The 24,526-nt window shown below is 37.4% G+C and overlaps 1 protein-coding gene across 7 annotated transcripts in view; it reads right to left on the bottom strand.

Moving 5' to 3' along the window:
- Positions 1-24,526, bottom strand: part of DOCK4 (dedicator of cytokinesis 4) — a 537,022-nt gene that overhangs the window by 10,408 nt on the left and 502,088 nt on the right. For 6 of the 7 annotated variants that reach the window (XM_072653018.1, XM_072653019.1, XM_072653020.1 and 3 more), the window contains 13 exons: positions 23,649-23,735; positions 22,090-22,194; positions 19,012-19,153; positions 17,646-17,812; positions 13,483-13,569; positions 11,093-11,269; positions 9,572-9,655; positions 6,575-6,694; positions 6,081-6,202; positions 5,630-5,750; positions 4,067-4,148; positions 3,737-3,846; positions 1,118-1,190 (listed from right to left, as the gene is read on the bottom strand). In XM_072653018.1, coding sequence (XP_072509119.1) covers positions 1,118-1,190; positions 3,737-3,846; positions 4,067-4,148; positions 5,630-5,750; positions 6,081-6,202; positions 6,575-6,694; positions 9,572-9,655; positions 11,093-11,269; positions 13,483-13,569; positions 17,646-17,812; positions 19,012-19,153; positions 22,090-22,194; positions 23,649-23,735 — 1,477 coding nt within the window. Of the gene's footprint in view, positions 1-1,117; positions 1,191-3,736; positions 3,847-4,066; positions 4,149-5,629; positions 5,751-6,080; positions 6,203-6,574; positions 6,695-6,785; positions 7,838-9,571; positions 9,656-11,092; positions 11,270-13,482; positions 13,570-17,645; positions 17,813-19,011; positions 19,154-22,089; positions 22,195-23,648; positions 23,736-24,526 lie in introns of those variants that run through there. The other variant, XM_072653025.1, reaches the window with a different exon arrangement.

The raw sequence follows: 24,526 nt of genomic DNA, 5'->3' as shown, positions 1-24,526 counted from the left end.
CACAGACATTGCCATCTGCTGGCAACTTCAAGGACTTGGCTAATACCGTACAAAGCTTAGAATCAACAAACACCTATGAGTACCATAAACGATTACGTGGAACCCACTTGAAATCCTTTAAAAAAAAAATCCAGCCCCAGTTCTTTTTGAAGTAACACTGCAAGTGGAAGTGAACAATCTTATACCTCTCAATTCAATCTTCAGAATTCACTATCGGATTTGTAAGCATCAAAGTGACATTTTCAGCCTTTAAATTCTCCGCAGTCAGGACCTAAGGGATCTGTGACTTGTACTGAAAAGTTTTATATTCATTAGCCAGTACATTCAAATGAAAGTGAGGGGCTATGCTCTTAATGAAGGGCAATTAAAATGCATTTCAGTAAGGACATTTCCATTAAAGGCTTTTGATTCATTTGCCTGTGGACCTCTTCCATACTTGAAGCTTGACCCTGAAAGAGGCAAATGGGTGATTTCCTGAAAGGCCATTTTTATTCCCAAATGGATGAGGAGGACAAGTTTAATCTGCATTTCATCCTGTGCTGTGCTGCACAGATTGATGCTAATATGCTGTTTGCAACTAAGAATGTGGTTAGTTCTTTTTCAAGTGACTTTCACACGAGGCACGTTCCATTATGCACTGGATTGTAATTCTTAAATACCATTTAATTGCACAGAGAGTTAAGCCAGTGTCACTGCAAACGACAGATGAGGCTGTGAGACAGCACTTTGTAATGGAGAATGGCAGCATGGAATCAATCTAGAAAGTTACCATTCTCTCTACATCAGGCAAGGAACCTAACTGGCAACCTTTTATTGTTGTTATTATTCTAAAGAACAGAGGTTTCCCACCGTGGCCCATCAAGGCACCACCAGAAAGCCACTAACTGACGATTGTCGTTCTTGCTCCCTGTACATGTTCAAGTCTTATGTGAAAACAAATTGTGAGGAACAGTCATGAGTGTAGATCTCTCATTAAACCTTCAAAAGAGAAAACCAGTTTTGACTATTAAAAATATTTCATTGAGTGATAAGGGCAAGGGCATTCCACATTAGACACATAAGACTTTGAAAATGAAGACAAAGAAATCTCAAGCACATGGGCTGGGCTTAGACCCACCTTTATCTGGTGCTGAAAGATTAGGGTCACTTCGCGGCAAAGGACCATCTCCAATATGGTTAAACAGCATCCTCTGGAAATTCAGAAGAATTGAATGTTTTATAATGCAACAGAACATGCTGACTTAAAATACTCTTTAGAATGTAATATCTTACAATTGAACTTGGTTCCAAATAATCTAAAATATGGAACAAAGAACCTAGAAGAAAAGAATCTGGTTATGCTTTCAGGGGGAAAAAGGCCCAAACCAAAACAACAATCACCACCACAACAAAAACTCACAAAAAATAAAAAATGAAAGAAAATGATGCATTTGTTTTCAGAACGGAAAAAACAACATTCAGAAGTTGGATTGGACTACGTAGCAATATCCACAAAATTGGTATTTAAAATATCTCTGCAATGAAACTGAATGCTATGCAATTTTAATGGCCAATCTAGGCCCAGAGGAAGAAATGAGAAAATGAGTCTCCCTTCTTTCAAAGACAGGGGGAGGACTATGGGTGTAGAACATTAAATATACTATTAATCTCTGCTAAAAACAAGAGATGATCCCTCTTTTTCCTTCTTTGTGACAAAGAATGGTCCTCTGGGTAAGAAAGTCAGAAAAAAATATTTGATAATTTTTTAAAAAGTCAACAAAAAGTAGATTAATTTTTCTTGACTTCAGTGTTAAAAATAAGTTAAACTATAGGACACTTTATAAATATGCATATATGCTATTATGGTAAATAAAATCCAAATGAGAATTAAAGATAAAACACTGGCTTCAATATTTTGAATAGACTTTATTCAAAAAAAATTTAGAAAACATGTATTAGAAGTTAGACTACGTGACCTCAAAAATAGATTAAAACATGGCAAAAGGCATGATCTGAGAGTTGTTTGTTGTGTCAACACAGCATAAAATTTCACAAGGGGAGGAACTCAAGAGATTCCAAGTACCCATGACTTCCTGAGTCCTCTATGTTGGCAGCATTTTCCTTGAGCAGATGGAACAACATTGAAATTCCCTTGCAACATCAAATGACAAAGGGAAATAAAATGATTAGCTAGTTCAGCCAAATGCACTCAGACATAATTTCTGGGAGATACCAGGGTATTACAGATGAGGTGCCTTGGGATTACAAGAAGATCACACAATCAGCACAGATGAACCAATCAAGGGAAATAGCTCTTTCTTTTCAGTTTTAAGCTAAAGCTGCTGTTCTCTGGGAAAATCATATGGAAAAGAAAATGCATGGAAAAAATCAAACCCTCTACTTCTGTTAAAAGACAGAAAGGATTTAGAATTTACTTAGATTTTACCTGCTGGATGTTCAGAGATTAAATTCAGCTCTACACAATTTGTAAGACCAAAAAGAGTTGTGGATCCTCAACATTACATCATGTTACAACTCTTAAACTATCTTCAGGTCTCTGAATCCCAGTGAAATTTCTTCACATACAGGGTAGGAAAGGAGACAGAAAAGACATCTCCTTCCTCCCACTCCCCTTGCCTCCCAAAGTGTATAAAATCCTTGAAACCAGGAACTGTTTGATTTTTGTCTTTATCTCCAGGCCAAAGTACAGTAGCTGGTACGCAGTAGTCACTTAACGAATACTTTTTGAATGAAAAAAGGAGAGAGAGGGTTTCAAAATATTTTTTCTGAGTTGTGATGGTGATCTCTATTCACCTCTATGGTTCCTGGATGACACCAGAGGGAGGCCGAATATAAACTCTGTCCCATCGGGTTTAAGCAGATTAAAGGTATTGCTAAGTAGTATGTTTCCAAAGGAGCCTAAAATCACAGAATCTCAGAGTTCAAAAAGAACCTGAGAGGCCAGCTAGGCTCACTGGTAGCTGAATGAGAATCTCCTTAAAGGATTCCCAGACACAGGGTCATCCAGGCTTTGCTTGATGCCCTTCAGTGAAGGGGAAAACTCATTACCTTCTGAGGCAGCATGTTCTAACATTCTTAAATGGTTCTAGTTCTTGGAGACTTTTCCTAGCACTGAAGTGAAGGCTTTCTTTCTGCAGCTTTCCCCACTGATCCCTATTCTGACCTCTGAGGCTAAGCAGAACACAATGAATACCTTTCTTACAATGGCAATCTTTCAAATGAAGAATTATCATATGCCCCAGCAAATCCAGCGTCAACAATCAGTACTCCTATGCAATGGTATCTAGGTCTTTTATCACCTTCGTCACTCCCCTCTGGATGTATTCTAATTCACGAAAGGCATCCTGAACGATGTTTAACACGCATACCACATTCTAAAAAAACATTAAAAGCTGCATGAAGTTGGGAGGCTGTGACCAAGAGGAGGAAAATGAAGGTCAGAACCTCTATTTCCCTCCATGTTCTTTTGGCCAGACAATACTATATGTATTTTGATTGCTAATATGACCAAAAAGGAACTCACAGAGTTCCATGGGCAGAGAGAATGCAATTTGTACACTATATGCAATCAAATTTGGCATCTTGTTCCAACCCTGTTTTGCCTGTAACATTGTCTTAGAGAAGCTCAAGTCAACTTCTCTGGAGAAATACCAGTGATTTTAAGCAGTCCAACATTAGATTATTACCTTTTCCCTTGCACCTGGTTAACTAAGCCTCCCATTCCCATGAGTGCTACCTGTGAAGGCTCCGTGGGAGTAGGATAGATGGCACTGCATGGTCTCTCTCTAGGAGACAAGCAAGAGTTTTCTCTGGAATGTTTGTGTTTGTCAGACAGGAGAGGGGAGGCTAGAAGGAAAAAAAGAAGGCGAGATGGTCAGTCTGGTGGGGACAGGGGTATTAGGATGCATTAAAAGGGAAGCCCCTTCTTGAATTCCCTACTCTCTCCAAAGTTAAGACCCGCATTTTCTCTGCAGTTTGCAGAGTGAAGGGTCCTGAAGGAGGAGTTTACTAGGGCAGGAAGGGATATCCAGGCAATGTCATTTCCACCTCCTACTCTGGCACTGACCTCTGGCACTGGATGGGGCTGAGCTGGTCACGTTAGGTGAAGCAGAATGAGTAGAACTCAAGCTTGAGGTAGATGGACTTGGCTGGAAATACACGGGAAGTTGTTATCAAACTATGCTCACAGGCTTTAAAAAATACAGAAATGCTTTATAAAGGCTATACACAACTACCGATTCTTTTCTTTAAGTCAGTATGTTATCTTAAATGAAAAGACCCCTTTGTAATATAATAAGAAGTTATTAATTCAGAATTATTGAAGGAAGGACTTTGAATTAGGAATATGAATTATTCAATACTTTGAAAGAAATGAAGTTTCATTAGTGTCAAGTATGTACCATAGCTCAAAGTTTTATCTGATAGGGATCCTTACAGAATCTGCGTTTGCAAATAGATGAGAATGTGTTTTAAATGCTTTATCTGAAATGACGTTCTTACTTACTTGGCTAGAGTTTGTTTTATCAAAACTTTGTTTGTCTCCTAGAACAGTGCTCTGCACGCAGCAGATAACTTAAGTGTTTTTGGACTGAATTGATTTTGGGGCTTGTACATGAGTGCTTCTGGCTCGTTTCAACTGCTTAAGAGAACAAAATGGTTTTATTCTCTTGGTAATTTTGCTGCTGTTAATTTGATTGATAAAGTTTTTTTTCCCCATAAATTGTACAAAGTTCAACTTTAGACCAGGTTCTTTTCGAACTACTACAAACTGCATTTTGGTGGATTTCTTAAGATTATTCATTAGAGTTGGAAGCAACCTTCTAATCTTATAGAGAGGAAACTGAGGTCTAGAGAAGCTAATTAACTTGACCAAGGTCACACAGGTAGTACATGGCAAAACCAGGATTTGAACCCAGAATCTTTGATTCCATTGGGTTTCCCACTATACCACACAGTCAGATGATAAAGTAATCAAAAATGACAGATGTCATGCTTCACGCAGCTGATTTTGCAGTACATACATCTTTTCATCACTCCCCACATTCACGTGTATATAGGAGGGCAACAGTCAACACTGATGAAGTTTGACTACATAAATAATTGACAAGGCTACACTATGTTATGCTTTTCATATAAGAAAACCCCCAATCCTGTTATGTGAAAGAAAAAAAGATCACTTAAAATATTAAGAATATCCATCTTTCCAGTTCATCTTGAGATATCTAGTGTGGATATCACCAAAGAACAAAATGATACATAGGTTTTCAAGCTCACCAAGGCATAGCTTGACTAGGTTTTCCTCACTGTAGGGACATGCTTTCTCAGAGAAGATGGGGTAGTTTTGGAAGAAATACTTTCCATCATCCCAAAGAGAACAATACTGTTACAAGGGCTTACAATATACATAAAGTCTTCGGCAAACTCTAAAATGGTGTAGAATCATCAGTTATTATTTTAATTATCATCACCATTATCAGAAGTTTGCTCTGAGATAACTGTTTGCTCTCAAGTTCACACTTCTGATATAACAAAATGATTCGGGAGTTCTAGGATTACAGTAGGGCTGGGGCAAGGAGGTGAAGGGGAGGAATGAACGTATAAATACGACCAAATAAATAACCGATATTACCTGCATGTTAAAGACTTCATCAGAGCTTTCTGATTGCCCTGTGATATTGCTTACTTCGGCAGAGGCTTGTGAGGACAGTGAAGAGGAAGAATACCGGTTGACAGCTGGGTAACTTAATGGGCTGTTACAGGGGGAAAAATGGTTGTTAACTCAGTCTTGGAATTTCTCTTTATCACATGCTGGTATGGCATAAAATGAAAGAAAAAAGGATACATCACATTTTGTCATCCCACATTTATCTCAACAGAGTCAAACGTTTGAGTTTATTTATTCCTCATGCTGTTGCTATTTTACCAGCGGCAGATGTCTGCAGCTGTCTTGCAGGTTAATTATTTCATTAAGAAATAGTGTATTTGACAAATTATGCCATAAAGAATGAGAGGATTGTTCCAGATCATATTGTGAAAATGCCAATGACTTGAAATATAAAATAATTCAGTCTCTGACTTACCTACGCCTAGGAATTACTCTTGCACCATCTGGACTCATAGAAGCAGGTGCTGAGTTTCTGCAGATCCGAGGACTTCCATTAGGGAAATGGACAGGACTGGCTTGAATACATGCAGAGAACTCCTAAGAATATATTAGGGAAAAGAAATGCTATTTTAGAACAGTAATCAAATGAACAGAGTAACTTGTGAGAAAGCATTTCCATACGTTATCTATGATTTCCACTTAAAATCCATTTAAATAAGAAAAATTCTCATAATATACAGGTATAGAAAGATAAGTTTGCATCATTTTTATCAAGTGCACCCTGTAATAAGGTGAACAATAGTGAGAAGACTTAACAGTTGAGATTTTTCTCTGTGTGTAGTATAACAGAATGACCAAAAGATGTCACTATTGGTTGTTTAATCCTTCCTTCAACCAAAAAGCACATCATATCAGTCAGACTGATTGTCCCTCTATGACCAATTTGTGTGATGTTTTTTGTGTACATACCTGTATACCCAAGCTTGACTTCATCACGAAGAACTGATCGACTAGTTTTTTATGCAGGGGCCTCATGTCTTGAGGTACAAACTTCTCATGCACAGCTAAACCAAATTCTAGAATCTGTGCCTTTATAACAACAACATAAAAGAAAACATATTCATTAATGAAACATAGTTCTGAGTCATCACCTCAACCCATCAACTTGAACCCACACCACTTTGTCAGTGGCGAAAGAACGTTTCTTTCTTGGGGAATGTAAGAAGAGTGGGCAGGAGCAGCTGTGGGTGCCCTGCCTCACCACAGGAAAGATGAGACTGATTGTTCTCAGTTCTTCAACTCTCTGTAACCATCTGATTCTTAACATTTTCTTTTTTTTTATTAATCTCTTTTCCACAATTCTCTACACTATCCCTCTTGGAGTTGTTAAGAGGAGAAAAATGAAAAAAAAAGTTTATATAACAGCAACTAACCCTCTTGCCGGGTTTCAAAATTCATGTGAGTGTCTAGGTAGAACTATGATTGTAACTGTTATTTTACTGGCATGGGGTAGAATTTCTCCAAGTTTTTGTGCAGCACTCTTCAAAACTATTGAGGACCCTCCAAAGATCTTTTGTTTATGTGAGTTATATCTACTGATATTTACTATATTAGATATGAAAACGTCTTAGTATTATTGTACAAACAGCTTTGACATCTCAAACCCTGGAAAGAGTCTCTGTGACACACATGGATCTCCAGAACACTTTGAGACTCTCTGATAGAGGAAATTTTTGATAAGGAATCTCCCTCTACTAAAGCAGACCTGTACCTTCTCTGAACCTTATAGTCTTAGAGAGATGTCAGGGACGTTTAGGTTAATAGAACTGCCCAGAACACGTGGCCAGTATGAGTCAGATGTGGGTCTTGAACCTAGCTATTTCTGGCTCCAAGGAAAGTTCTTTATACTTACCATGTTACAATTTATGTGTCTGTATTTATATATCCTCATCTGTCTACTTTAAAGAAGGATCAACTCTACTACCTCAAAAATAGTCATATACCTATGAAGGTCCATCAAAGGGCAGAAGGAAATACACAATCACAATTTCTTTTGTTCAGTTACGGACAGTATTGAAATGCTTTGACGTTGATAGGAGATTCGATCATTATTTTTTAAATATGCTCACATGGTCAAATATATAATTTTTCTAAGTAGGATTTAAAATCAATAATTGATTAGTGAGATGCAAACCTCTCATGCACAGCTAAACTAAATTCTAGAATCTGTGCCTTCATAACAACATAAAAGAAAACATTCATTAAAGAAACATAGTTCTGAGTTATCATCTCAACCCCTTCACTGTTAGCATTTTATTTTTAAAACTTTGGCACATGCAAGTCTGGAAGATATAATTCATTGTGCACGGTATGAACTCTAGTGGGATACAGAGCTGAAGGGCATCTCAAGCAAATTGAGGTTACAGTTTTCCAAACATTTTCCAATCCATAGACCGCTCTGGTATGGGCAAGGGAGGAGGGAAGAGCTCACCAACCTTTGTGCTCAACTACTTTCTCTTGTAAAAATAAAAATTAACAATTCTCATTGAAATGAAAGAGAAAAATGGTACCACTTTTGATGAGAATCCAATGATATGATATCTGGATTGAAAACATATCACTTCATACTGTCTCATCTCTTAAAAGATAATATTTTAAAGAAAAGTCAATTGGGTTTAATCCATTCCTTATTTAAAAATTTAAGCAATTTTAAAAAATTCTTTTTTTTGGAGACTTTGAAAAAAGTGGATAACAAACACTTTAGTGCAGTTTCTTAATCTTTTTGTATCAGACATCCCAATGGTAGTTTGGTGAAACCTATGAATTCTTCCTCAGAATTATGTTTAAAATCTATAAAACAAAATGCAAAGGAAATCAATTCTATCAAAATACTGTTTAAAAATAAGTTCATGGATCCCTAGTTAAGAATCTCTGCTTTAGTGGAAGGTTGATGTGATTTCTACAGCAAAACATTCACAGAACACAAGTGCTTGTTAGACTCTGCCTACGCTGGGATCATAGCTCCAAGATTAGGAGAGGGCCTCAGAGGCTCTCTTTAACCGCATCCTTTCCTAGATGTGGAAATTGAGTTAATTCAGTCTAGTCACCATTGAATTTTCTTTTCCCTTGAAGAGGGCAGAAGAAGTGGAGATAGTCAAATAACAGGTAAGAACCAGCAATCCAAATGTTCAGTGAGGTGGCACAGTGGATAGAGCGCTGAACCCAGAGTCAGGAAGACTCCTCTTGGTGAGTTCAAATCTGGCCTCCGACACCTACTGGTTGTGTGATCCTGGCCAAGTCTCTTAACCCTGTTTGTCTCAGTTTCCTTATCTATAAAATGAACTGAAGAAGGAAATGGCAAACCATTCCAGTACCTTTGCCAAGAAAACCCTAACTGGGGTCACAGAGAGTAGGAGGATATCACTAAAAAAATTCAACAGCCACAAAAACATACTTTACTTCTTCTGAGATCCATGAACAAAATTGTGGGTACACCCTCTCCTGAGGCAGATGGCAATCTTTCTATGTCTTAATAAATTATTTCATGACTTACTTGTGCCTGGAAAATTCCTATCTCCTCACGGCTAAAATTCTGGTGACAGACCTTACTGAACTGGCCTAGACTTGTCCTGCGGTGGTAAACATATAGGCTCACCAGCCTGTACCCAAACCCTGTCCAGTTTGGTAAGATCTACCAAAGCTTTCACTCTGCGATTATAGCCTTTGAGCTGCACTTCAAACCAAGATAAAAGACTTAGGTAGAACTTTCATGTCTATGATATATATCTATATGATCGATATCTCTGTACATAGGGAGAGATATGATAGATATCTACATATATTTAACTACATATACATACATGCGTGTGTGTGTTTGTGTGTGTGTGCGTGTATGCAAATAACAGATCCTGGAATATTTGAAAAGAGTCATCATATCATTAGCTGGCAAGGTGAATCCTTTCTTACCTGCTCAAGCATCAGTTCTCTCAAGCGTGTGATTTTCTCTCCATCTTCTGGGTGGTTTAAAATGTATTCTTTCACAAAGAATGCCTGCCAAAAACACAGACATTGTCAGTCATATCCATTGCACATGGGAGACATACAAATGCAATTGTTTAAAATTTTAACATTTTAAAATTTAAATGAAATTTAATTTGAATTTAATTAAATTTAAATTTTTTAAAAACTGTGATCTTTGCCTCTGAGTAGGGGTGAAGACAAGCCATGGGTACATGTTCAGTAACAAAGATCAATGGATGTGGAGTCAAAGCACCTGGGTTCAAATTTTACCTCAGTGAATACTTTGAAAAAGTCAATTAACTACTCTGTGTCTCAGGTTCTTTAGCTATAAAATCACAGATTTTTAGACTAAATGGACTCTGAGGCCCCTTTGAGCTCTCATCCTATGACTTTGTGAACATTTCCTCAATGCTATAAGGATCCATCATTTGTCACTGAGGCTCTTTCCCCGTTTGTTCTGTATGTATTGTGTGTACTTGTCTCTCCTCCATTAGAACATTAGACCCTTGAGGACAAGGACTGTATCTCTACAAGTTTAGCACAATGGCTGGCACATTTTAACTGACTCAAGAGAACACATATTGCAGGGGCAGCTAGGTGATGCAGTGGATGGCGCACCAGCCATGGAGATAGGAGGACCTGAGTTCAAATCCACACACTTGACAGCAGTGTGATCCTGGGCAAGTTCCTTAAACCCTAATTGCCTCCCAAAAACAAAACATAGAATGCAGACTTGATAGTCTATGAGAGTTGCTATGGTCAAAAGTTCATCACCCTGAGCCTATCTAAACATTACTAGGCTGCTGCTTGTCTAACAGTTCAGTCTGCTAGCATTTTTAGCTTAGAAGGACCTGCCACAGCTTGCTTGCTGCTACCATACGTACTCTTTGAGAACCCAGAATCACCTCTGTCTCCCACTGAGGTGTTAAAGTGGGTCTTCAATGGATGATATAAAATCTGAAAAATATCGAATCAATTACAACTGTTTGATAAGCAAGTAGTTAGACTTGGTCCCTGGAGACCAAGGTTAGCTGTAACATTAAGTGCTGCCATTACGACAAGTCAGTAATCATGAAAGAGATGAATTATAAGAAAAGGTCAGAGGTCATATAATGAGTGTGTTCTAACTAAAATTATTTGAGGCACTATATTCTTGAACAAACTTTCTTCATGTTAATGGCAACTGGTGGTATGGAATCATCCATCATTCTGTTTGAGATTTAGAGGATTGATAAGATGATGACAGGTGGTGGCACTGGCTCTGTACTATGGTCCACTATGTCGACTTAAGCCTCAACAAGCTTCACCATTGGCAAAAGTCATTTAAGCGTTGATTTCTTCTATAAAACAGGGATGATAACATCACCTGATTCACAGAGTTGTGATGGCCAAAAGAGACACCATGTAAAGCATATTGGAAACCTTAAAGCAGCATAAATGCTAGCTGCTTTGATATAAAATCCTTACCTCTTGGTACCTGGAAACTCCACCATTAACTGCTGCATCTATGACACCATTCAGACACATTGTGAGCGGGTTAATATTTTGCATCTGCCGAGTTTGACACTGGCTAATCAGCGTCTTCAGCTGCTGGTTCTTATTTTCCAACACTTCAATTGCATTTTCCAGAGGACTCATTTCCACCTAAGAAGCAATTTGTCACAAAAGCACACTAAATAACTCTAAGGCTTGATTAGCCCACTTGGATTACCCATAACCCTTTGAGATTCATGAATTCTTATATCATACTACACTCACTCATTGACTGAACGGAAGTTGGGATTGTCAGCAATCCACTGAAATGAGTAATCAAGAACTGACTGTATTCAATTTAATTCTCCAAAGCAAATTCCTCTTCTTTATATGTGACTGAATATCTTTCTTAAAATTTATTTTTATTTTCTTTAATAACCTATTTGAGAAGTATACCACACCTTTGTGATTTTTATGATGATCATCAAAAAAAATTTACCACTCAACTACTATGGGTAAAGGCATGGTGCTAGAGATTATGGTGCAATGATGAATCAGGCACAGTTCCTGCTTTCATGGAATACGGTCTAGTAAGAGAAACAGGGTATTTGCATAAGAATGTAATGGAGACCACAAGCTAGCAACTTTATGGAAAAGATGGAAGTTAAGCAGGAAAAAAAAGTGGCTTAAATTCCAGGGTATTCCTGTGGAAGGGCAGCCTTTTTATGATTGATGGTGTACAGTGATTTTTTTTTTAAATGATAATTATCTGGTAAGCAGTGGGGTGGAAATGATTAATTGTTAAACAAAAGCTTTGGAAAATACATATAAATATATGAATATAGTCTATATGAATATAGTCTTTCTTGACTAATTATTGACTGAGTTCATTGAATACAAAACAAAAAATATTCCCCTTGAAGACAAAGGCTTATTGGATTAAAAAGTAACCAGGTTTAGCTTCCTTCAGTTAAGAAGGTAAAGTTGGTATTAAAAATTTCTTAAAACATCTAAGACCAATACTGGGGAAAGAGAAATAACCATGGTAACTTAGAATTTAATCGATCACTAAGGAGTAATGCATAGTATTTTTGCCTCATGCAAAAGCTTCCCCATATAGTCTAAAGTTAGGTCACAACTTGGATGACTAAATGTCAATCAGTTTTTAAGGAAAGAGGAGTGACATCTCAAATGCTACTTTCCATACTGTCTCTTTGTCTTCATGGACACGCTATTTTCCCTAGTTTTTGTTGTTGTAGACCTAATGCAGCAATGTATTCCTAGGTTATTGCTGGGGATTTCTAAACTTTGCAAATGGGACAAGACTGTCCATGCCATGCACCCCGCATCCAGCCCCAACATTTCTACTAAATGATGAGCATGTTAGAACATAATAAGTAAAAAAAATGAGCATTTCAGTAATATCTACTTAAGCCACAGAATATGGAACTTTCTTGTTCTAATTTCCCTTATATATTCAATTTGCTTGGGAACTGAATCTCCTTGAGATTTTTTTTTTTTTGCCATTGCAAAATGAAGATGTCATTCAGTTATTAGTTTAACTAAACATGTCACGTTAGGCATGGTTTCACTGTTCACTGAATATTTCAGGTAGGACAAGGGATTCTTGGCAGATGACTCTGGAGATCAACTGCACCTGCTTCTTTGTTGGCAAGGTAAGTATTCTTTGGAAAGGCTACAAGGAAGTAGCTGTAAATGAGTTCACTATTAGCATATTTCATACTGGATGAAAGCAGGTGGGAATCATTGGGAGAGCTGGCCTCATTTCTACGAGATGGAACAAAACTTATGAAGCAGGGAGATCAGGTGCTGGAAGACCCCAGGGCTATGGCAAGGTCCGAGTGAGTGGAACTAAAACTGGTAGATGGTGGCAGCATAGGTCTAACCATCAGGCTCAGCAAGACATTTAGGTTGGTTCATGCTGCTACCTCTATTTCTCAAATCTGGAAATTGGAAGTGGTAGCATTGATTAGGATGGTGTTTGGTTCTTTAGCCAAGATTTCCAGATGACTCCCATCTATCTGCATTTGGCTTTCTTTCTAAGCCTGGATCTGCCTATACAAATGAAATGCCATTATGGATGCTTCAAAGCATTCAGTAAGACACATAATATAGCACTAATATGCTAGCACATCTATGGGGCTAAATATGCCCCAAAGCTTCCAGTGGGCATAAGAACATTGTTATTTTTGAACATGGTATCTTTTGGGGAATGGTGCTTAGTATGATAAACATTCCTTAACTCCTGATTGCAAGGTTCAAATGAAGGAGGACAGACTCAAACAAAAACTCAGACAATGAATACCATGGGTTCCAAGTAAAAAATTGTGAATAACTGCTTAGCTGTAAACTTTGATCCTTACCACTTCACGCTTTTCCACCTCAAACCAGCGGGAAATTCCAGGCAAACTCTGTACCAAAATCAGTGAAGTTCTCTCCACCCAGAGACTCTAGAAAATGCAGAGATAAATTTATAAATGAAAGCAAACTACTAAGCTAAGATTAATGTTTACTGTTCAGTTTTCTCATACTTTGTTTATTTTTGCCAGCTTTGTCAAACTGGTTATGCCTTTATAACATGTTGTTATCTTGTAACATCTCCCCTGCCCTTTCAATGGGGAAGGCATTGTCTTTATGGTCATATCCATTTTTCTCTTGTATATATTCTAATACCTTTTTCTTCCTTTGTCGGTGTTCAATATCCCCAAGTCAACTATAATGGGTAAAGACAGACTTCATGTTTTCTTCCCTGTTTTATCTCAAACAGGTACACCAATTTTAAATTCCCATTATTTCTTAAGGCTTAGATATTAGACAGCTAACTTCAATATTTCATTCATCCATGACTTTGAGGTACTTTCTCCACCAACACAGATCATGAGCCCCTCTATCTATGTCTGATAGATAGATGCTGCTAAAAAAATCCACGATCTTTTGGCCAATTTGGTGATGAGCTTCTACAGACCAAGTTAGGCTGGTCCTTACTCAAACCCATTTTTAGCTTGAAAGAACATGCCAGTAGTCTTTAGGGACTTAGGGTCATATCTGCATAGCAGCAATGAATAAAAACATAACTTTTGTGAAAGATAAACTAGTAAATACATCAAAGTAATTGAATTATAGAGCTAAGATGGATATTAAAGACCATCTTGTCCAACTTCATGTCACAGATTAAAAAACTGAGGCTTGAGCCAATTAAATGGCGATGTCACACAGCTGATTACTGGAATAATCAAGCCTACACCTTAGCTATTTAGTGAGGCAGGACGAGCATTTATCTCGGAATCACCAGGTCTGGTCTTGAATCCTGCCTCCGCCAATTACTATTTGTATGTCTTTGGACAAATTGCTTTAACTTCACTTGGCCTCAAATGCAAAATGATGGTGTTTGACTATATGCCCACAAAGGCCCCTGCCAGCTTCAAACCTATGGTCCTAATGCTCTTCCTATAATTCTATGCTGCTTCATCACATGAAATGATTCATCTTCCCGGACACTGTCTTTTGGGGGGAAGGGCTGAAGCCACATTAAGGCAGAAGGAGCAAGTTCGGGTGGAAGAGGAAAACAAGAGCCTGAAGACAAACCTTACCCTCTTCATGGGGTTGGTCTAACACTTGTCCTATTCCCCAATATAGGAAGTGTCCTTTGACTGTAAGAGAAGCTGCTCTACATATATAAAAGCATGATTAAAAAGAAAGGGGCTCTGTAAAATAAGGACACCAGAGTAATACGTTTCTATGCTGCTTTGGCCTTTCTTCTACGGTTAATTTGCTTTAGGGGAAAAAGAAGAACTCACTGAGTGTTCAGACAGATATTGTATACTAAGAATTCTCAAATGCAATGGTCCCCTAAGTTGAGAGGTAGGGCCCCTTAGGAAATGGCAGATGGCAACACAGTTTTGTAAAACAAGACAGAGTGCTCTCTTTCTCTTTACTGACTAACCTACCTATTCCTATCTTTATAGCTACCTAGACATATTAACTCTTCTAGCTGGGCTGACCAATCACAGTAAGAAGCTGGGACCATGTATCATGACAGAGTTGGTTATGAAAAGACCTTGTTCAGTAATCCCTTCGGTACCAGTTATAATTATTAGGGCACAAATAAACAGGAAACAAATAGCCTTAAAGTAGCTGCAATGCCTCTTTTAATGTATATTTTGACCTAAAGTGTTCTATAAATAACCAGTTTCTTTTCTCTTATCCCCATGTAGGTCCTCAACTAAGGATCCATTCATATTTTCTCTCCCTCTCCCTCTCTCCCTCTCTCTCACCTCTCCTTCTCTCTCCCTCTCCCACCCCTCTTCTCCTCATCCTTCTCTCCCTCTTCTCCTCCCTCCCTCTCTCCTCTTCCTCCTCTTTTTTTGTCTCTTCTCTCTCTCTTCTCTTTTTTCCTCTCTCTCTTGCTCTCCTTCTCTGTTTTCCCATCTCTCACTTTCCCCTCCCTCTCCTCCTTTCTCTCTTCCCCTCTCTGACTCTCTCTCTCTTCTCTTACTTCACTCTTTTTTCTCCTCTCTCTCGCCTTCATTCCTCCCACTCCTATCTCTCTCTCCTCCTCTCTCCCTTAATCCTCCTTTCTCCCTCTCTAGGCTCCCTCCTTCACTCTTCTCTTTTCCGTCCCTCTTCTCTCACTCTCTCCTCTTCCTTCCTCTAATTCCTTCTCTCTCCCTCTCCTACCTTCTCTTTCTTCTGCTTCCCCTCCTTCTCTCTGTCTCCCTCCTCTTCCTTTCTCTCCCTTTCTTTTCCTCACTGTCTCATTTCTTCTCACTCTCTCCTTTCCTTTCCCCCCACCCCCCACAACTCCAAGAAGGTAGACAAAGGACCAAATACTAGAGCTGTAACTTGACTGGCATAAGAAAATTATGAACCAAGAAATTTCTTCTAGCAACACAGGTCAGCACATTTTGTGCAATGTACAGTGCTGGAGAGTTACCCAGAGCACTGAAAGGGTAAGTCATCTGTCCATGGTCACGTAAACAGTAAGTCGGAGGAAGAACTTTAACTCAGGTCTTCCTGGCTCTGAAGCTAACTCTAGTACATCACAGTTCATTTCTAAGGTAGAAAAGAAAGCTAGATTCTGTGTTTTGTCATTTTTAGTGGAATTCCTCAGCTCACTTTAGTACCTCACTGTGATATAGGAGTGACTTGGGACTCTCAAGTTATGTCAGCAGAATACCAGCCCTACAGGTAGGATTTATCCAGTTGGAACAGCTCAAAGTATAGACCCAGAAAAAAAGCCAGGAAATGTCTGAGGCCAAGTGTGAACTAACAAAGATGAGTCTTTCTGGGCACTCTATCCACTAAGCTACCTAGATGCCCCAAACATTACTTATAAGCTCATCAACAAGTCATTTAACCTTCCAGGGCCTTGGGTACTCAGACCTCAAATTACTTAGTGATGACTTGCTGATTTGCCTTGGATAAAGGGAGTGTCCACACTGGAAATTTTCTACATTGATAAAGTCTCTTGTATGGCCCTCCCCCTTCCATATCTACCCAAAAAGACCTACTTTGGGTAAGAGCTAAATAGGTAAAATGAGGCTTTCAATAATAAGAATTAGGTATAAAATATAGGTGCTTGGATAACAAAAGAAATACGCATCGACAATAAGCATTTACTAAGAACTTAATTATTTTTGCAGTACTGGCCACACCAGAATGTTTTCTAGAAACATTTCCCAGAAATGCTTTCTACTGGATAATCTCTAAAGTCCCTCCTAAATCTAAAATTCTATGCATCTTTTTATATAGGAGCCATCATGGAAGCAGTTATTCATCAAACTAATTTTAATGATTAGGTTTCACGTGATGTTATCTGGTCTCCTAAATATCCCTGCATTCAGGAATAGAAACCATATTACATTCTGTCTGCTGAAGAATCTTGCCTTTCTCCCCAGACTGGATGGGTGCAAGTCCTAAACTCACAATAGTATATGGAATATACAAGAAGAGTCAGATGACTAGACAAGTAGGCAGAAAAAAAAGATATGTCTTCATCCTGGTCATATGACAAGTTCCTAAGTATACTTCTAATAAAAATAGCAATTAAAACAAACTAATAAGATTTTCCAGATTTTATGAAATTGTTTTCTACTGCACAGAATTTATTTAAAATTCATCATATTTAAACTTCATCCCATTGTATAAAGTTCCTTGAAGTTTCCGTAATCTATTCAATGCTAAAATCATAACAGTCATAAAAGGGACTTTAGAGACATTCTTGTCCAATCCCTTATTTTACCGATAAGAAAACTGAAGCCCAGAGAGAGCGACTTACCCCAAACCATGAAGCCAGTGGTAAGAATGGGACTAAAATTCTAGTCCATTTCTCTTTTAGCTACACAAATCTGCTAGTAAAGTTTAATTCAATTAAATTATCAAGTTAAACAGTTATTTACATAGATCCTACTATATTATGTGTTAACTGCTTTAGAAAGTTCAAAAGAATGAAAAGATCCATTCTCTGCCTTCAAAGAGCTTACAATATAGTTGAGGAGATGTGCCACATGAAAGAAGTTGACGGTACCTTGAATTCATTCTCCTTATCTTTAGTTCCTTTGTGGAATGGCCTATCATAGCGAAATCTCCAAATATGATTCACTTTATAAAAGCTTTTGATGTTGTCTGGGATGCCTTCTCTCTGCAGGACCTCCTGACTCTCAGGAATAGGAGTTACGGCATATATCTGCAGATCTGAATTCAAATGATTAAGGAAAGAAACCTGGAACTGCAAAAGCCAAGGAAGTTTATCTGGATCTAAAAGTTTTCAAGACTCAAACTGCAGGTAAACACTGATTGCTCCCGTATGGTGAGGTCTGTGTGGGCCTATTCAGTTCTGGGTCACCCCTATATCCGCCCCCACACACACTTGTTTTTTTAAATCATCAGAAAATAACTAAAGTCCCCATTATGAGAAATGATTTTTAAAATCTTTGGGCCATGAACCAATTGCTGCTGGCTCTAGGGGGTAAATTTGGTGTGTGTGTTTCAATGGCATAAGTACTTTATGAAGAGCTTTTTTTAATTTGTAATTTGATTTTTGTTTATGACTGATCTGTTTTTATCAATCTCGATATAACTCAATATATAAATGCATTATAAGAAACTACTTCAAACATTTACTTATAAGATCATCAAGTCATTTAACCTTCCAGGGTCTTATTTTAAGAAAAAAAGTTTCAATACCTAATAATTTCCTTTCCCTTTTTTTTTTTTTGGTTTGTGTTTTGAAAGAGTATTTATGGGTGCCCAGGAAAAGGTTCCAAATGGATTAAAGAATAATTGTTTTATAGCTAGAGATTGAGTGAGTCAGATAAGAGTACCAGGGTTAATCAACTTTGCCTCTAACTACTAGGCAATTGGTTGATCTACTGTGCTTTAGACAGTGGTAGGTGAGATTCTTAATAGCAATTAATAAAGGCCATTCTGCCTTTCCCCATTCCTTCATTTCAGGATGAAAATACCACAGAAAAAGGGATAGTGAATTATGCAGATAAACAGTGCGTAATTCTCTGAATTGAGCTAGTTGCTACCATATAATATGGAAGCAAATTACTTTAAGAGGAACTGCTAAAATAGCTTTGAAAAGCATGGCTGTGCTGGAGAATAATTTTAATTAAAAGGAGATTTTCCTGTATAAAGGATTTCTTTTCAGCTCCAATCATCATTTAAAAACAGAACAGCTGGAAACTTTGCCAGGAAACCAGCGAAATTAAATGAGCAGGAAGAGACAGAAACATACAGACATAGAGACATGGTATGTAGACATAATTTTCCCTGCTGGCACCCCTCCTCCCCCATAGAGTAACCACTCAACAATCTTGGAAAAAAATTGGACAGTGAATGGCTGATGCCATTTAACCAGAATACCACCCTTCTGCATGTCTGGATACACTGTGCTTCTGCCTGAAAGATGGTCTCATCAGGCTGATTGGCATGTTGCATAGCAATGGCATGTGGGAACTCATTCAGCATCCGTTGCTGGAAAGCTTCCAGCCTTTCATAGTCATGCCCTCGGCAAACAAATTCTTTGTTCTAGAAGGGGTAGGGCAAGAAAAATAAAATAATAAGCAAATTATCAAGATGTCTGAAGTACCATCACATTGTGGAGGAAAGCAAATATTAAAATGCACGCTAACTTACGTCTTTGCATCAATTTGATTACATGAAGTAATACTAGTCTGAAAATGAGCTCGACTAATTCCAAAATACGCAAACTAAAAGCCACATACTTTGTTCTGCAGCTTCTGAAATGACCTCTTGCCGTACGCTATTCTAAGTCTTACAGGTTTTCTTAGAGGAGTGCATCATTTGCTCAGAGTATGAAACTTTGAAAACAAAGTCAATCCATTCAATCAGAATGTAAACACGCACAAGTAAGATGAGAGACTTGGACTAGATAATCTCATGGTCCAACCCTGATCTAAGTTCTATAAACCAAAGTCATGATACAGTCCCCATTAAAAACCATCATACTCCCCAATCTCCAATTCTCATCATCAAAGAACAACACGTGAATGGCTTCTATGTAGACATATGATTGAAACTAACTCATCAGTCATCAAATGGTTGAACTTGGTTTTTTAAGGCAATGCTTGCATGTGTGTGACAACAATTTTGCAAAACCTTAGAGTTATAAATAAACCTTTACCAGTTCCATGAGGATACTAGGGGAAAGGAAATAATTTTGAAATGAACTTTACTATTTGGTGTGATAATGCAGTACATTGGGACCTTGCTCTATTACAACTTGGTACAGAGAGGGGTAGTGTGTATGATGGAATTGCTATGTAGCAGAGTGGAAAGCTGGCTTTGGAGTCAAGAAAACTTCCATTCAGATTTTGCTTCTGAGACATATTGGCCATGGGATATAAATTCTTATTGCCCAAAGCAACTTCTAAGTCTGTAAGTTACAGATAAGCGGCTGATCTGCATTAATTGATGAAATTTCCACAGTAGAATTTCCATTTCCTAATCATATGTCATGACCTTCCCCCAAATATGTACATATATCTACATGCATGCATGCATACATAGACACACATCTCTATTTGTGTTATATTTCACATCACAATAACTTCAGAGAAAGTAAAGCTTCTGTTGTGGCAGTCACGTTTGTTAAACTATCTTCCATAAGAAAAAATAAATGTTGTATATATTTTCCGGTTTTAATTTAATTGTCCTATGAGGGGAGAGAAACGTTCTAATTGAAGGCCAATGGATAGGACATCTGAAAAATGATTCTTGAAGAGTAGTCCTGCAGTTCACATTTTTAGCCAACAGAGGGCAACACTTTCCTACTGTTCAGCAGAAAAATCATATTAATATGCAAGAAACATCTTTTAAAAAGAGAAATGATTTAGAAATTGATATATACCCTGGATAAAACATTTTCAAGGGGCTTATTTAATGAAATTTATTCTATTAACTGATGCAGTTTTCTAATTTGCTAAACTGCCTTTGAAAATTAATGACTCATACCTCTTACGGATCTTTCTTATTACCTCTTTAATTGCCATTAATTATGCTTTCTAGATATCTACAGTTGTTCATATTATACTTCATAGATACTGAGCTAGGATGTCTTGAGTAGAGATCCCAGGTTACACTGGTGAGAGATGGGGGAAATAGTTTCTTTTACTTCCCATTTTAAATACAGCCTTTCTTTGTGATTTAGTACATGGCAATTAAGTCTTCAACCATCGCGCGCACGCGTGTGCGTGTGTGTGTACACTTTAATATATATGGACCACATCCTGCATGTTTGCGAATAAAGGCTCTCCTTTCAAAACTCTGATATGTTAACTTTGTTCTTTTTGAACTCAATAAAAGTAGTTTCTTTTGACAGTAATTTCATTTTTTTTTAAAGTTAGATTATGTGCTGAGTTGGACTAATCTCACTTCTTGGTCCTTGGTCCCTTTTTTTTACCCATGTCTCAAGTATGTAAATGCTTCCTTATTAAAGTGAAATGTAAACCAAAGGCTACACGATGCCAAAGCAGCTTGGTGTAGAAAGCATGTCAATAAAGAAATTCAATCAATTGTTTGGATGTGTGGTCAATGAGTTATCAAATTGATACTTTGCTTGACCTGATTGGAGTTTTGGAGTATGAAACTTTTAAGAGGAATTCTATTTCCATCTCTGCCTCTTATACTACCCCAACCCCATACTCCCAAGTATATCTTCAGATAAAAAATAAAATTTGGGGCACCATTAATCTAACTAACTAACATCTTTAAATCTTAATATTTGAGGTTAAAAGCATTTGATTCTATTTTTCCTAAAACCTTGGACTTGGGTATCAAAGTATTGTATCTCAAGAATACAGTGACTCTATGATCAATTTTTCATTCATTTCTTGGCATTAACATAAGAAAGACAGAGAATGGAGCCCAGCATCTTATTCTTTAGTATTATATAACTAGAACTTTTTTTGTGAATATATGCTTTATGAACAATTTATTTTGTAGAAAATGGTTAGTAGTAGAAGCCAGTAGGAATTGCATTACTGGTATAGGGCTGACTTTTTCTTTCACAAAACAATTCAATTAATAAAACAATCTTTTCTTCCAGTTTTACATTCCAAGATGTAGAACTACCGCACCTTTTTGATGTTTCCAATAATTCCATCTCCTACCCCTAATACTGCCATTATAAAAATTGCAGCATTAATTACATTAAGTAGAAACATAGGTGTATAAGACTAAAAAGAGAAAGCAACTATAATTATACAACACAGTATATCCAATAATAACCTGCAATAAATCTAGATAAGAGAAATAATCCTTGTTTTGATGGACTTAAATAATTCTAAATCTATGCTATTGTAAATTATTATTGGATTGCTAACTTAAAAATAATTCAAGGATTTTCTAACATTTTCAGAAAGGGTAAAGCAGTTCGGGGTCCTTGTAATTGGAGGAATTGGTGTTGGAAGAAGGTAAGAAAACTAAAAAGCTCATGAACTCACTCTTAAGAAAAATGGAAATTTTTTGCCATAAAATCCAACTCTAAAAAACTCTGGTTCAAGACGTTGTTGGTCCATGATCTTGTCATATAAAGAGGCTTCCATCATCTGAGAAAGCAAAAGAAAACCTTGAAACATTTTTGACTGGTCTTTAACACTGATAATTGACAGAGTCTACTGTTTCCTGAACATTGGACCTTGTTATTTAATTTCCAGAAAGATGGTTTTCATATACATCTTTGTATCCTTGGGTGAAATATATCCTCAGGTTCCACTGAATCTTACTATTCATTCAGAACACAATCGTGCAATGCATTATTCACAATGAAACATAGGTTAATATGGAATGCCACAATGAAAAATCTTTTGCATTTTAAATCAAACAATGCCTGTTTACTCAGAACTCAAGTGACTGATTTCACATGTCTTTTTAGTCTCCTGGAATTCATGGGTGGAAGAAATGACAGAAAATTGGAGTAGTTTTGGGAGGGTCTGGAGGGAATGGAATGGATCTTTCAAAACACAGGTGAATCAAGTTATTTCTATGAATAATAAATTACACTTGTATGTGATGTAGAATTTGGTAGTCTGGTGTGCTCTACTTGTGGATTTCAGTCCTCTAGATGGTTAACTTTTCACTCCAGAGGATGTAAGCATTCCTTAGACTAGATAGTTTTATGGCAACAATTCCAATACAAAATAATTCAGTTAATGCTGAAACCATGAGGCATTTACAAAGTAAATACAGTTTCCCATTCATGGTTTTAGCATCACAAGGGTTTCCACAGTAAAAACTATCATTGCATGTGAAAGCTTTTTCTCTGTGGATGATTCTACATGAAACGGCAAAAGTGATGATTAATGCTTTGAGTTTATAAAAAAAATCATAGTAACTATGGCACCCAAGGGCAACTACGACTCAGCATTGCAACCCTCAGTCCCATTGCAGGGACATGATGCCAAACTGCAACAGTCAAAGTCCGAATCTCAAACTCCAAGGCCTGACGGAGCCAGCGTAATGTACTACATTTAAAAATACATTCTTCTTTGTGGTCAAGAACTGCCACCCCACCTCAGTAACAAAACTAACAAAAGTTTACTCCTTCAGAAAGAAAACCCAGTCCAATATTCATTGGGTTTAACTGAACAGTTTCCAATGCTGTGTTTGGCACATTTTTGCAAGATGGGTTGTTACAGAGAAATACATGTATGTATTTATTGCCTTGTGAGAGTCTGAAGAGCATTTTTTATAAAAGCCCCAAATTTCCCCCATAGGATAGATTAGGTGCTGAAGATTTAGTATACAAAAATAGATCAGGTACTAATGATCTCCAAATCCTCCCCTCCCTAAGTAATCAAATTGGAGGTCTAGGAAAATAATCAGGTAGTTTCATTTTCTGTTTCCAATTTCAGTGCCTATTTCCCAGGGAACAGTCTAAAAACATTTTAAAACAAGATTTGAATTATTGCAAGTGAAATTTGATTTTACAAACGTCCTTCAGAAAATTAATTGGAAAAAGGTGATCCCTCCACCCCTTGATTAGATTACACAGGTATGTTACCCGCATCTTGCTCAGATTTCTGTAGTCATAATAGCTTTCATACTGCTCTGCAATCTTCCGGCACAGGATAATACCATTCTCCCAACACTGTGGACAAAAGAGATGACATAGGAACAATTTGGCCATCTTGTCATGTAACTTACACCTCTTAATTATAATAGATCCTTTTAAAGTAGTTTATTTTGCTTTGGAAATTACAAATTACCTAGACATCACAGATTAATTTTTATCACTAAAGTATATTATGTCTTGAGGGGGTGTGCTGGAGCCAGCTTGAACCAGCTCCACCCAATTGTTAAATTTTCAGTGTGAGCATTTACACCTTAGAAACTGGCAAAGATGACAAATCAGGGCTTGATAGATTTATTGATTGTCTAGATCTAAGAAAATAATGGAGAAAATACTAATGATGTGGACTAAACTCAAATGTGTGCCATGTGCATATTTTTTCCCCCAGAAGGCAAGTTGTTATATATTTAACAATACATTCCCTACATAAGAGTCAGGAGAGTTGGGGCAAAGTTTCTACACTAGATGTTCCTCACAGCAATGAAATCACAGGTTTAGACACCTCACTTCCACACATACCCCCCCAAAAAAATTCTTTATTAATTTTCACCATGTTCCTGTGAAAATATTGACCTATTCCCACCCCACCAATTCATGTGTGTGTGAGTGTGTTTAATCCCAGAGGCCTGTAAAGTATTAAGAAGCTTTCATGATCACAGAGAAAAAACAGGTTAAAGTCTCAGCAACAGCATCCGCTAGTTTTGAATGCAGAAACAATTTTTTCAGCTGTCATTTCAATTGCATATCCACATATTCCTCATTAGAATTTCAATTCAATAGTGGCCAGAGAGGAGAGGAAATAGGCCCTG

The sequence above is a fragment of the Notamacropus eugenii genome, chromosome 3 (genome assembly GCF_028372415.1).
Source record: "Notamacropus eugenii isolate mMacEug1 chromosome 3, mMacEug1.pri_v2, whole genome shotgun sequence".
In the NCBI taxonomy this organism is placed as follows: domain Eukaryota; kingdom Metazoa; phylum Chordata; class Mammalia; order Diprotodontia; family Macropodidae; genus Notamacropus; species Notamacropus eugenii.
The sequence above is the reverse complement of the archived record's forward strand: the minus strand, read 5'-3'. Positions and strand labels throughout refer to the sequence as shown.